The sequence below is a fragment of the Neurospora hispaniola genome, assembly GCF_033458365.1.
Source record: "Neurospora hispaniola strain FGSC 10403 chromosome Unknown B0T23scaffold_2, whole genome shotgun sequence".
In the NCBI taxonomy this organism is placed as follows: Eukaryota; Fungi; Ascomycota; class Sordariomycetes; order Sordariales; family Sordariaceae; genus Neurospora; species Neurospora hispaniola.
The window spans coordinates 4,926,443-4,939,594 of record NW_026944407.1 but is presented as its reverse complement, the minus strand read 5'-3'; the positions used below and the strand labels follow the sequence as shown (position 1 = coordinate 4,939,594).

The following is a 13,152-nucleotide window of genomic DNA, read 5'->3' as shown; positions in this document are numbered from 1 at the left end:
AATAGGAGAATTTAGTATAGAAATATTTATAGGAGAGCCGCTATTACTAATAATAGGACCACCAGTAGGGGCTATTGGATTGATATTAGCGTTAGTATTACCGATACTATAATAGTTAAGTTTCGAGTAGCCCTTATAATCGAAGTTCCTAGTTCGGAGTATACTAAGTAACGTTATAGGAAGATTATTATTAATAAAATATACTTATATTATAATCTAAAATATTATTACGGATTAATATAACCGCTATAGGAGGGGGGTAGGTAGGGGGCTACTAATATTGGTAAGGCGTATAATTTCGGCCGTTATATCTTATATATTGTTCCGGAGGTTACGAATATTGTAAGGGACTTCGAATATATAGCGGCGTAGTGATAGCGAATATTGCGATTTTTCGTTGAATTTTAGAAGGAGAAGACGTTAGTAAAAAAAAAAAAAAAAAAAAAAAAAAAAAAAAAAAAAAAAAAAATAGGGGAGATAATAAGGAGAAGATAGCGTACTTTTAATTTAGTAGGTGTATATGCTAATCAAACGGAGTATTTCGTATAGGTTTAAAGTTGGGGCGTTAGTAAACGTTTAAATTAAAGCGATATTATATTTTAAATAAGTAAGGGGGTAAATATTATTAGAGGATAGAAAAGGAATAGTCGATTAAAAATTAATTATAGGCGTAAGGCGAGAGGAAGGAAAAGACGGGGCGAAAAGGAAGAAAATAGGGAAAAAAAGCGAATATATTAATTAGGTTTATAAGGGAGATAGGGATTAATGCGTAAGTATATAGTAGAAATACGTACGTTCGTAGTGGGGGGCGGTTTAAGTAAGGGGGTAAATGAAGCGGCTATAGAATTAAGAAAGGGGGTAACAAATATAATTATAAAAGTAAAAATAGGAAGAAGAAGAGAGGAGAGGTAAAGAGGGTAGGTAGAAGGAATATTATATAAACGAGGGAGGAGGTCCTTATACGAATATAAATTGAAGTAGGCGAATATAATTTAAGGCGGGCGAATATAAAATAACGTAGGGTAAATAAAGTATTAAGCGGTTATATAAATAGTAGGAAGGGGTAAATAGAAGGATAAAACAAGGGTAATAGCTAGAAGGGGAAGGATAGGACGAGTAGGTAATAGTAGTAGTTATAAAATAATAGGAAGGAAAGGCGGAAAATAGGAAGGTACGTATTTCGGATTATAATAGGGAAAGTAGGGGAAGTAGTTAAAAGTTGTACTATTAGAAAGGAGGGAGTAATATAAAGAATAAAGCGAGGGTAACGGGAAGGTAATAAGGAAGGAATAATATAAGTAAGGGAAATTTATAGAGGAAGTAATATATAGAATTATAGGAAGTGGGGGATAGAAATAAAAATCCTAAGGATAGAACCTATAAAGAGGGGGATTATATTTAGGCATTATAATAAATTATAGTAAATGCGAATAATAGAAAATAGCTTACGAGAGGAGCTTTGGGTTTTAATTGTATAAATATTCCGAAGTAGGTATAAATAATGGAGGGTACCCTACGAAAATATTAAACTGCGTTGCAAGCGCGGATAACGGAGAATGTTTAAAGAGAGGAATTACGGGGCGTAATTATATTAATATCCTAAAGTATTTATTAATACTCTTAAGTTCGGAGTAGTACTCTTTATTGAGTAAAATAAGGCTTACTACTTCGTACGCTGCGGGATAATAGTTTTAGTAACGGTCGGGAACCCTGCTAGTACTTTAAATCTAATACTAGTTTTGTATCCGTATTGGAATTTATAAGAATAAATACTATAATATTAATATTCTAGCGGGCGGAATACCAGCTCTTTAAACCTAATACCGGCTTCGGGGCCGTACTAGAGTTTATAAGAATAGATATTACAATGCCGATATTCTAATAGGCGGCTCGCCGGTAACGGAGCGGCTATAATCCGGAATATAGTATTGGCGGCTATAGCGAATAACGCTCAATAACGCTATAGTACCCGGCATTTATTATAGAGGTTCCGAGGACGGAACTTATAAGGGGGGGGGTTATATTAGGAAACTAAGAGCCCGTATACAAAAGTACCTCAACGGCTACTATTCCCCTTTATTAATTAAAGCGTAGGATTATTTATAATAATATCCATATCGGATCGGACTCGCGGGAAGAATAATCCAGCACCGCGCCGAGGCGCCAGACTAGTATAAGGCTCTATAATACTCGTTAACGGATGAATAGAGTTTGTATAGGTATAAAAGAGGTTCAACGGAGCGTATCTTATTATAGTCGGTAGCTATTAATACATCTTTGAATTAACCCCTAACTTACCATCCCCTACGTGCGGCCACGACCGTAGTCACCTCAACCTACCTTTCGCCTACGTTCCTAACACTAACGGACGGACGGACAGACAAATATATAAGTTCGGCAGGGGATATTTATAGGCAGGCGGAGTGGAAGGATGGAACGTAATAGCCTAACTAGTAAATTTTTTTTTTTTTTCTCTTTCTTTTTCCTTTCTTTTTTTTCTTTTTTTCAATTTAAATTTTTTTTTCTCTTCTCTTTTTAAGTTTCTTTTTTATTTTTTTTCTCCTAATTCCCAATTTCCAAGAAACGGTATAAATAGTAGAGTGCGTGGGTGGGTTTTCGGTTTGTTGATAATAATAACGACACGGAGGATACGGAGGAGTAGGAGTAGGAGGAGTAGGAGCAGGAGGAGCAAGAGGGAGTACAACTTAAGGGTAAGGACATGGAGGGACAGACATTATATACAAGGTATATAAAAACAAAGCAAGATAGCGAGGTAAAAGGATGGATGGAAGGAAGGTAACTGGGACGGGCGGGCCGGAAGAATCCTAAATAAGGTAGATAAAGTACCTGATAAGGGAGATGGTGGTAGATGTGGGAGGGATATGTAGGAATAATGTAATATAGTAGGTATAAGTAGGGACCTACCTAGGTATTATGAGCAGCTGAAACATATTCGTTCGAATTTATATATTTATCTTTTATCCGTTCACGAAAGAGAAAAAAAAAAAAAAAGTCAAAGATTTCAAAATCGAAAACTGGAGAGATAAACAACCGACATATCATGACCGAATTCAAGACAAAGCAAAGCCAAGCAAAGTCAGATTTACGCCTGCCAACTCCGACGACCATCGACCGAGTAACTAATAACTGAAAACAACAAAACAAAGCAAGACTAAACAGCAACGACAAGACAAGAAATTACCAAGTAAGTAGGAAGATTCTTTTTAGGTCATCTCATTGTCATCTTTTCCTTCCTTCCATCCTTCTTTCTTTCCTGTCTATCTCTCCTTCCCGTTCCTTTCCTCCTCCCCCTCCATCTTCCACTTTCCATTTTCTATATTATATCCCATCCATCAGCGCTTCCATCCACCCATTATCCATCAGACAATCAAACCTGACTTCCCATCCCACCCATCATCTCATCTCCCGCCTTCATCCCCTGCGCCACCGGCTCCCGCGCCTTCTGACCACTAACAACCCTCCCACCCGCAGCACTCCTCTGCTTCCTCGGCCTCTGCACCAACACCTGCGCCGGACAAACCACCACCTCATCATCTCCCCTCCCCCAATCATCCCCCTTTCTGATCACCAGCGGGAACAGCACCACTCGGACCGTAGCCCTCTGCCTCTCCAGTTCTTCGGGACTCGGCACATCCACATCCCCACTCCTTTCATTCATCAGCGCGGCATTGAAGCTCACCGTCTCAACCAACTCCCCGCTCTCGTCGTACTCCGGCTGTAAAGGAGGCAACATGATATACTCTGCGCGCTGGGTTCGCATTTCAATGGAGAGCTTGACTGCTTCCCGCACCACACGGCGCAGTTGGTCCAAAATGACTTTTTCCTTGTCCGAGGGCGGGGGGAGGATCTTATCCAATGCGTCGAGAATAGCTTGGACGACTGCTTCCGTGTCGCGATCCCGTTGACTCTTGTAGTTGCGTCTTTGGCTGAGCAGAGTCAAAGTGACGGCGCGCCATTGGCGGACGGCGTGCACGGGTCCGGTCTCCGACAGTTGTTTCTCGAGGTACTTGAGGCGCTGGCGCTGGTCGCGGTCCATTCCGAACAAGAAGCGGGTGAAGACGAATTCGTAGATCATGGTCATGGTCATGGACATGAGGACGTCGCGGCGGCGCACGCGATCAGCCAGGTAGACGTCGACGTCGGAGCCGTCGAGGACGGCGTTGTCGAGCCGGTCGATGAGTTTCTCATCGTTGATCTCCGAGGTCAGTCGGCAGTGGCGCATGTCGCTGAACTTGGAAAAGCGGAGGACCCATTGCTGGACGTGGGCGCAGAGCTGGGATAGGCGCTGGTCGAAGTAGTCAACGTCGTGGAGGTCGAGGAAGTCGTCTGTTGCGGTGGGTTCCGGTGACCGGGTAATTTGTTGGCTTTCGATTTGCTCCTGCAGCTCGCGGATCTGGGCGGTTTGAGCGTTCAATTGGGCGCGGAGGTGGGCGATCTGGGCATCCTTCTCTGCAATGGCCTTGGTGTATTCCTGTTCGTGATTGCCTTGAGCGGCGGCGAGTTCCTCGGCGGCTTTCTTGACTTGTTCTTCGAGAGCGCGCACCGTCTCGTTGTGCTTAACAGCGATGGCGGAGGTGGAAGTCTTCAGGCCCTCATATGTTTCCTCAAGCCGGTTGCAGGTTTCTTGGGTTTCTTGGATTTCCCGCTGGAGGTTCTCAATCTCGACATTTTTGTCGGCAAGGATGCTGGCCAGGTCGGCATTGCGTTGCGACAGTTCGGCTTCGGCGTCATTTTTGGCTTTTTGCAGTGCCGCATTCTCGGCCATCAATTGGGCAAGTTTGGCTTCCAGGTCAATGAGCTGGGCACTGTGTCGTTTGCGCAAGCTGGGCGGGCGGGCAGGTGATCGCGGGGATCCCAGGCGACCTTCGCCTAAGCCATCCTGTTGGAGCAATTGTTGTGTCAGCGTTGCTATTCACTCAGCAGTTTTCAATGAGGGACAAAACACATACATAAACGTCGGGCACATCCATTGACCCCTTAGATCGGGTGCGGCCTTCATTGGCGACGGGCGTGGCAGATGCGACAGAAAGAGCCCTGGGCGTTGTCACAGCTTGTTTGTGCTGCTGCTGCTGCTTGTCTTTGCTCTTGTCCTTGTCGACGAGGTTGTTGTTGGTGTTGTCGTCACCACCATCGGCAACAGGGCTGGTGCCCAATGCCAGGGCAGGGGCAGCTGCACCAGGGACTACGCTGCTAGCGCTGGTGGCCCTGCTAGTGTTGGGCCGGGGAGGACTAGGGGTGGCTGGGGCCTGGCTTTGGTGGGGGGCAGCAGGGGCAGCCGTCGGCGACGATCCCGATGTAGGCCGGGGGGGTTGAGCACGCGAGGGGGTTGTTGGGCTGACAGGGCCAATGCTGCTTCTGGAATCTGGCCCTTCAGCATCGGCCGGGGCTCCTCCCTCCCCTTCTGCGTGTGTACCAAGGAATGCCGACTTGGCGGCGGCATCCTGTTGGCTGCCAAAGGAGAGGGAGCGCAGGTTGCCAGTGGCTCGCTTGTCCATCCGCCTGAGCGGGGGGGTGCTTGTGTGAGACCGGCTGCTGCTGCCTGGACTGTCAGGCCGCAAGTTGAGGTTGTTGTTATTGTCGGTGGCACTCAATGGTTCGGGAGTGCGCAGTCGTGCAACACCAGTGTTCGAAGGGATTGGCCGGGCAACCGGTGATGGTGACTGGCCTGAAAGTGCTGATTGCAGCTGCTTGCTGATGTCCGACACGCTCCGCAAAGCGCCTGTTGGCCTCAGCGCCACTCCCAGGCCTGGCAAGGTTTTGGGAATGTGCTGCTCAGGCTTGTCTTGCGGTGTTTCCTTCTTTGCCCCCTTGGCTTGTTCTGGTGAATGCTGCTTTTTGACGACTTCCACATTGTCCTTGAGGCCCGCAGGCACTGGTTCCTGCACCTTGGAAGTCTCGGCAGTTCTCAAAGGAGACGAAGGGCCAGTCTCGGTCCGATCACTACCGGCAGATGGGCTATTGGCAAAATCCCGTAGATCAACCCCTCTCTCGCGCAGATCCTCCTCCTGGATTTGAGCTTGTCGTTCAAGTTGCTGTTGATGATACTGCTCGTTGAACACTGCGTACCGGGACATTTGCGGTGAGCCCCGGGCCGCCACGGTAAAAGTGCTATCACGGTTGGAATCCATGATGGGAGTCCCGTATCTGAAAAGTCCCGTGATGTTGGCTTTGTTGACAGGTGAATCGCCGTCCTTGTCGTGCCTGTTCCTGTCGTCATCCGTTGCCCAGTCTTCCTCCTGCAAGGTCGGTAAGCTGTTGTAGGAGTGCGCATAGTCTGAAATAGTGGACATGGGCGCGCTGGGCGTTTGTTGATGCTGATGACTTTGATCCGATGTCGCGTGACTGCCTGCCGGACCTTCCCCATGCTTCGTGTCACCACCGCCTTCAATCGTCGTGTTCGAGCGACTGACGGTAAATGCTTCCTCTTCCGCAATGTCATCAGGGAAGGAAAACCTGCGTTGCTCAACCACGGGAGGCGAGCTGGAATCTTCCCGACGATTGCTCTCCATTGCCCACGGCATCGGCGCTCCTTCTCTGATGGCCTTGGGAACGGTCTCGGAGTCTTGGCGGTCGAGACTCGGTTCGGGAAGATCCTCGTTGTCCCCACCATGGACATCCTCTACGTCCTCTTCATCTGCTTCTTCTTCAAGGTCATCTCCAGACCGTCTATCCCTCTCACCAGGCTCTCCGTCCGATTCTTCCTCCTCACTGTCTTCTCGCTTGTCATCACTCCGCGTGACCGCGACGGGTTTGACTTGGTCGTCTTCATCCTCACTTCTATCCTTCTCTTCATCATCCTCACTGTCTGTCTCCTCACGCTCTTCATCATTTTCACTATCAATCTGTTCCTCCGCTTTCTCTTCTTTCTTCAAACTATTCGCGACGAGCGCAGCGCCGCCAAGCACGGCAACGGTGCCGGCCACGATTGCGACGCTTTGTGCCTGGTGAACTTGATGTTCTGCATTTAGATAAAATTAGCAACATGTTCCAATATCCCCTATCTGTCTGAAACACTAAAAAGCACTGCTTACCATCATCACGATCATATTCCTCGCTTTCGCTCCCGCTTTCGCTCTCCCATTCGTCATCGTCTGCTGGGACGTCACGAGACAATTCACCACCCTCTTCCTCCTCCTCCTCCTCCTCTGCACCATAATCAGGCGATGCAGGCAGCTGCACATCCTCGGGATTGACCTCAGGGAAAGACGCAAACTCTTGATCCGCTGATCTCAGCTCCGGTGAGCAATGGTACCTCAACTCGGGCGAATGCCAAAACTCGACCGGTTCAGTATACACTGGGGTATGAACCTCCTCTGATTCTTCATACCCGTGTTGTTGAGGGGCTGAGTAGTCGACGGGGTGCATCATGAGTGGATGCGGATGCGGAAGTTCCCGCTCGTAGCGCTCGTGGTGTTGTGGAGGACTCATATCCGGAGAGGGGAGGAGGTCGGCTAGCGGGTCGTAGTCATCGTCTTCTTCGTCTTCATATTCCGCTTCCGAGTCGAGTAGAGGGTGGGTTGTTGGTTCTTGCTCAGGCTCAGAGTGGAACTCATGCTCATGTTCAGGCTCGGGTGTAGCGGGCACCTCGATTTGTTCGGGCTGGACGATAGGGGAAGCTGGAAGTTCGATCTCCTCAGGTACCATTGCGGGAGATGATGGTAATTCGATTTCCTCGAGCTTTGTGGCATCTGCCTCGGAGCTAGAGTCAGAGTCAGACGCGAGCTCGGCATCCTCGGGTTCATTGACAGGCGAAGACGGAAGCTCAATGTGCTCAGGTACGAGTTGAGGTGAAGAAGGCAGTTCAGCCTCCTCAGGCTTCGTGGCATGAGCTTCAACAATTGGCGTACTGTCTTCGTCCGCCTCGGAGTCAGAGTCAGAGGAGAGCTTTGCATCTTCGAGTTCGTTGACAGGCGAAGAAGGAAGCTCAACCTCTTCAGGAACAATCTGAGGTGAAGAAGGAAGTTCAATGTGCTCAGGTACAATTGCAGGAGATGAAGGTAGTTCAATCTCCTCGGGCTTTGCAACATGAGCTTCAATAATTGGCGTCGTCATGTCTTGCTCATCCGCCTCGGACTCAGAATCAGAGGCAACTTGCACATTTTCGGGTTCATCGACAGGCGAAGAAGGAAGCTCAACCTCCTCAGATTCATTGACAGGCGAAGAAGGAAGCTCAACATCCTCAGGAACACTCCGAGGTGAGACAGGCAACTCGATATCCTGGGGCTTGATGATCTCGGGAGAAGCAGGGAGTTCAATCTCCTCAGGGTACACCTTTGGCGTGGCAGGACGGTAAAAGTCCTCAAACGTGTTATCCACATGTCTGCTGTTGTGATCTTCGACTGGTTGTAGAGGAGCAGGTGCGGAATCGTTCTCATCCTCCTCCTCATCAGAATGATCTTTGTTGTCCTTCGAAACCTCAGAAGCAAGCTCAAGTCCAGCGGCAATCAAGCCCGTAGCGACAACAGGGACGGTTTCCTCCACTGGGGAGTTCGGAAGTTCCACGTCCTCCGGCTTCAGGGCAGGCGAGGATGGGAGTTCGACCTCTTCGGGCTTGATTTGGGGAGGAGACGAGGATGAGGCCTGGCGCTGTGGACTGGGCGGGAGAATCTGTCTTGAGTGTAACTGCTGGCGCTCAGCGATATAACGTTGTAGGTTAGGCGGAAGGATTTGTCCTGAAGGCAATTGCTGGAGCTCAACAATGTCGACATCCGCTGGAGTATCTTGAGGTTCCTCGGGGATTTTGAGCGAGGAAGAGAGCTCAACCTCTTTGGGCTTGATTTGGGGAGGAGGCGAGGGTGAGGCCTGACGTTGTAGGTTAGGCGGAACGATTTGTCTTGAATGCAACCGTTGGAGCTCAGCAATATGACGTTCTAGGTTAGGCGGAAGGATTTGTCTTGAATGTAACCGCTGGAGCTCAGCGATATGACGTTGTAGATTAGGTGGAAGGATTTGTCTTGAATGCAACTGCTGGAGCTCAGCAGTATCGATAACCGCGGGAGTGTGTAGAGGTTCCCCAGCGGTATCAGGCGAGGAAGGGAGCTCAACCTCTTCGGGCTTGATTTGGGGAGGAGGCGAGGGTGAGGCCTGGCGCTGTAGACTAGGCGGGATAATCTGCCTTGAGTGTAATTGCTGGAGCTCAGTGATGCGAATATCGCCTGGAGTATCTTGAGATTCCTCGTGAAGTGCAGGCGAAGCTGGGAGTTCAATCTCTTCGGGCTTGATTTCAGGCGATAACGGGACCTGACGCTGCAAGTTAGGCGGAACGATTTGTCTTGAATGCAACCGTTGGAGCTCAGCAATATAACGTTGTAGGTTAGGCGGAAGGATTTGTCCTGAATGCAATTGCTGGAGCTCAACAATGTCGATATCCGCTGGAGTATCTCGAGATGCCTCGCGGAATTCAGGCGAGGAAGGGAGTTCGATCTCTTCAGGCTTGATTATGGGCGATGACGGGACTTGACGTTGTAGGTTAGGCGGAACGACTTGTCGTGAATGCAACCGCTGAAGCTCATCAAAGTCAATCTCAACCGACGGACTGTCTTGAGATTCCTCGTGGATCTCAGGCGAAGCAGAGCGCTCATCATGTTCAGACTTGTCAATAACAGGCGCCTCATGGGTATGTGCCGGCGCCAACGTAGGTTCCTCCTCCTCATCAGTAGGCTCCGACTCCTCCATCACCGTCGACAGAGTCTCAACCTCATGCGCATGCACAGGTTGCACCGGAATGTCAAACAAAGACTCAACCTCTTCCTCCTCTTCTTCGAGTACAGCCCTAGGAGTAGCGGGCTGAATTTCCACACTAGGCAGAGACATTCCTCGTCCCCACTCGGGAGAAGCATCATGTTCATCATCTTCTGCTGCCGGCTCAGGTTCAGGTTCAGGCTCCGGCTCAGGCTCTTGCGCAACCTTTACCTCGGCCTCGCGCTCCCTTGTTCTTTCCTTCTCTTCCGGCTGCAACCCAGGCGAACTCTCCGGGCTAGGCGTAATTTCCATTCCTACCCCTGGGGTTACCACCATCGGAACAGCACCGACGTCCTCTCCTTCATCGTCCAGGTAGGAAACAGCCATCTCCAAAGCCATAGACTGGTCCTGTGCCTGTCCCTGACCCGTCGGCGACCCCATCGAGTCTACCGAACTGACAGAGGGAGGACGAGCCGGCTCTTCTTTCTCAGGAACGATAGTCTCTCCCAACGAATCCAAATCAACTGGCACTGGCACCACCCTGTTGGCGGCGTTGGGTGCCGTATGTCCACCAAAAAAAGATGGCTGACGCTGTCGAGATTTGGATCGGACTTTACGGTCGTCTGCGAATGTCTCGAGATAATTGGCTGCGAGTTCGCGCGACTGGCGCTGGGTTTGTTCTTTGAGCAGAACGGAGACTGGTGGTTGCTGCTGGTGCATGGACGACGCCGAATACGGAAAGCGGGGCGTAACAGGGGAAGAGCCACGGTTGATGGAGGAAGACTCGAGGAAGGAAGCGGCGAGCGCTTTGGCTTTTCCAGTAGTAGTAAAAGCGGGCCACGAGTTTCTAATTGATGAGGATTTGGCGCGTGGTAAGAGGGATGCTGCGAGGGCTTCGTTGCTGAGGCGTGCTGGCTCGGTGGACCTGATGCGCTTGTGTCTGACTGGCTCTGCCTGCTTGGGGGGTTGGCGTGTCTGTTCGGTAGACGGAGACGGGGCAGCGGGCTTGGGAGGTTCTTTAACTAGTGTCTCCCTTGTTGAGGCGTATGGCATGGGCGTGCGGGGAGCGAATAGGGTCTCAAATCCTTGCGTTTCGTCGATTGATTTCCTCGGTTTCTTGACTTCATGCTCCTCGGGCTCGGAGGGCGGGTCATGAGTGAAGTGGCTGACGTGCTCGCGAGCAGGCTCCTCCGCCTCGGAAGGAAGTTCTTCGAGAATAGCACCCTCGGGTAACTCGACGTTGTTGAAGTAATCGCCGTCATCGTCTCCAGCTTCCTCGAGAGGGAAGGTGGAAGCGGAGAGAAGCTTGGGAGAGGGCCCATCCGTAGGGTAGAGATCCATAGGGGCGTCCTCAATAAGACCGAGGCCGACCGTGGTGGGAGATAGGGCAGTAGCATAATCGTACTCATCGAAGCCTCTATTGATGGCGCCCTTAACGGCGGGGTGGACCTCAACGGTCTCGCTCAGTTCCGGTTCATCGTCTTTGGTTGTTGTTGTAAGGAGCTCATTTACGGTGGCCGCAGCGAGTGCTGCTACTCCTGCTGCGGCGGCGGCTGCTGCTATCGACGTGGAAGTTGGAACTGGCGACCCACCAGCTGACCGACGAAGGTCCACATTGTCTTCTGCTTCGCGGCTGAGAATGTCAGCATGATGTCCGTCGCCAGTAGTAGTAGTAGTACTTGAAGGGTCTCGAGGTATGATGGGGGCATCATCTTCCGATCGCTCGATCGCAGCAGCCACCTCTTCCCGTTTTCGGGTTGGTTTTGGTTGGTTCGGTTGCTTACTTGTTGGGACCTCGGTGAGTAGGCCGTTTTCCGAGATCTCTGAATCGGCACCGTCAATAGAATCAAGATCATCAACATCGTCGACATTGTTGACCATTTCCCATTTCTGTGCCGGATCGGTCTTTGCGGCATCGCCCTGTTGCGTTAGTTCCTCAGCACCGGTTGCGGGTTGTTTGCCCTTGCCGTCAACAGCATCGTAGTAGAGGTCCGATTCGAAGCTCTGTCGGACAGGTTCATTCGGTTCCGGCTCGGATTCTGTCGCAGGTGAAGCCGGAAACTCCACGTCTTTGGGTAGAAGGACGGGCGAATCTTCGGGAGCAGTGTGCTTGTCAAGCTGCTCTTCGCCTTGCTGCTCTTGAACGTGAGAAAGATCGAGAGGCTGCTCACGTTCCAAGTCAACCACTGGAGAAGGCGGAAGTTCCACATCTTCGGGTAAGGTGACAGGCGAAGGAGGAAGTTCCACATCTTGAGCAAGCACCTCAGGAGAAGCAGGAATCTCCAAGTCCTCAGGCTTGACAATTGGCGTAGACGGGAGTTCGGTGTTTTCCTCGGAAACTTCGATGACCCGTGCAGAAGGCTCAAACTCAACTGGCAGCTGTTCATCTGCCAACTCAACCACAGGAGAAGCGGGAAGCTCTACCTCTTCGGGAACAATCTCAGGGGAAGGAGGTAGCTCAAGGTCCTCGGGCTTGGGCTTGGGCGAAGATGGGAGCTCAAGATTGACAGGCTCAATGGGAAGCTGATGTTCCAATTCAACGACAGGAGAAAGGGGAAGTTCCACATCTTCAGGAACGACTTCAGGAGAGGCGGGAAGCTGGATATCCTCAGGCTTTGTCACAGGAGAGAACGGGGGCTCGATCTCTTCTTGTGGGGCAATGTCGGCTTCAAGATTGATGCTCCGTTCGAACGGCTCAGAGACGGTTGTGGGCTGTTCTTCGGTCTCAACCACAGGAGAAGCGGGAAGCTCTACCTCTTCAGGGGCTGTCTTGGGAGAAAGTGGGAGTTCGACTTCTTCAGGAACAATCTTTGGCGAGGCGGGGAGTTCAATAGCGGCCCTCTCCAGCACATCTTGTTCGGGACCATTATCGTGCTCAGCACTGATGCCGCGCTCAACTGGAAGCTGCTCCTCATCCAACCCATCCACCGGGGAAACCGGCAGTTCAACTTCTTCAGGAACAACCTCGGGAGAGGCAGGAAGCTCAACCTCCTCAGGCTTCAAAACATGCGAAAGAGGCAATTCCATCTCTTCAGGCTGAACTTCATGCTTGACTTCAGGAGAGGATGGGATTTCAATAGCGGCAATCCTAGCATCCTCCTCCTCATCCAAGTCATCGACTTGTTGATCAACGCTGGCCTCGGATTTCTTAGTAAGAATAGGAAGTTCAGCTTGTTCGGGCTCGTCAATTGGCGGAGCTGGAAGCTCGATATCTTGAGGGACAAGTTCAGGCGAAGCTGGAAGTTCTACCTCTTCAGGAGTAACCTTGGGTGAGGCCGGAAGTTGAGTGTCAACAGAAGGCGAGGCGGAACGCGGGATATGCGGAGGAATAATCTGGCGCGAGTGCAAATGTTGCAGCTGCTCAATTTCCACTTGCTCCACAGGCGAAGCAGGAAGTTCAATCTCCTCAGGTGCCATCCTAGGCTCAGCGTCAGACTTTGGCTCAGGCAA

General features: G+C 50.5%; 1 protein-coding gene across 1 annotated transcript in view; it reads right to left on the bottom strand.

Moving 5' to 3' along the window:
* Window positions 1–3,388: 3,388 nt before the first annotated feature.
* The window catches only part of B0T23DRAFT_309323 (uncharacterized protein), a gene marked incomplete at both ends in the record, with an annotated part of 32,699 nt that continues 22,935 nt past the window's right edge, over window positions 3,389–13,152 (bottom strand). The window contains 3 exons of the mRNA XM_062834515.1: window positions 3,389–4,900; window positions 4,971–6,979; window positions 7,053–13,107. Of these exons, the coding sequence (XP_062696236.1) occupies window positions 3,389–4,900; window positions 4,971–6,979; window positions 7,053–13,107 (9,576 nt within the window). The remainder of the gene's footprint in view (window positions 4,901–4,970; window positions 6,980–7,052; window positions 13,108–13,152) is intronic.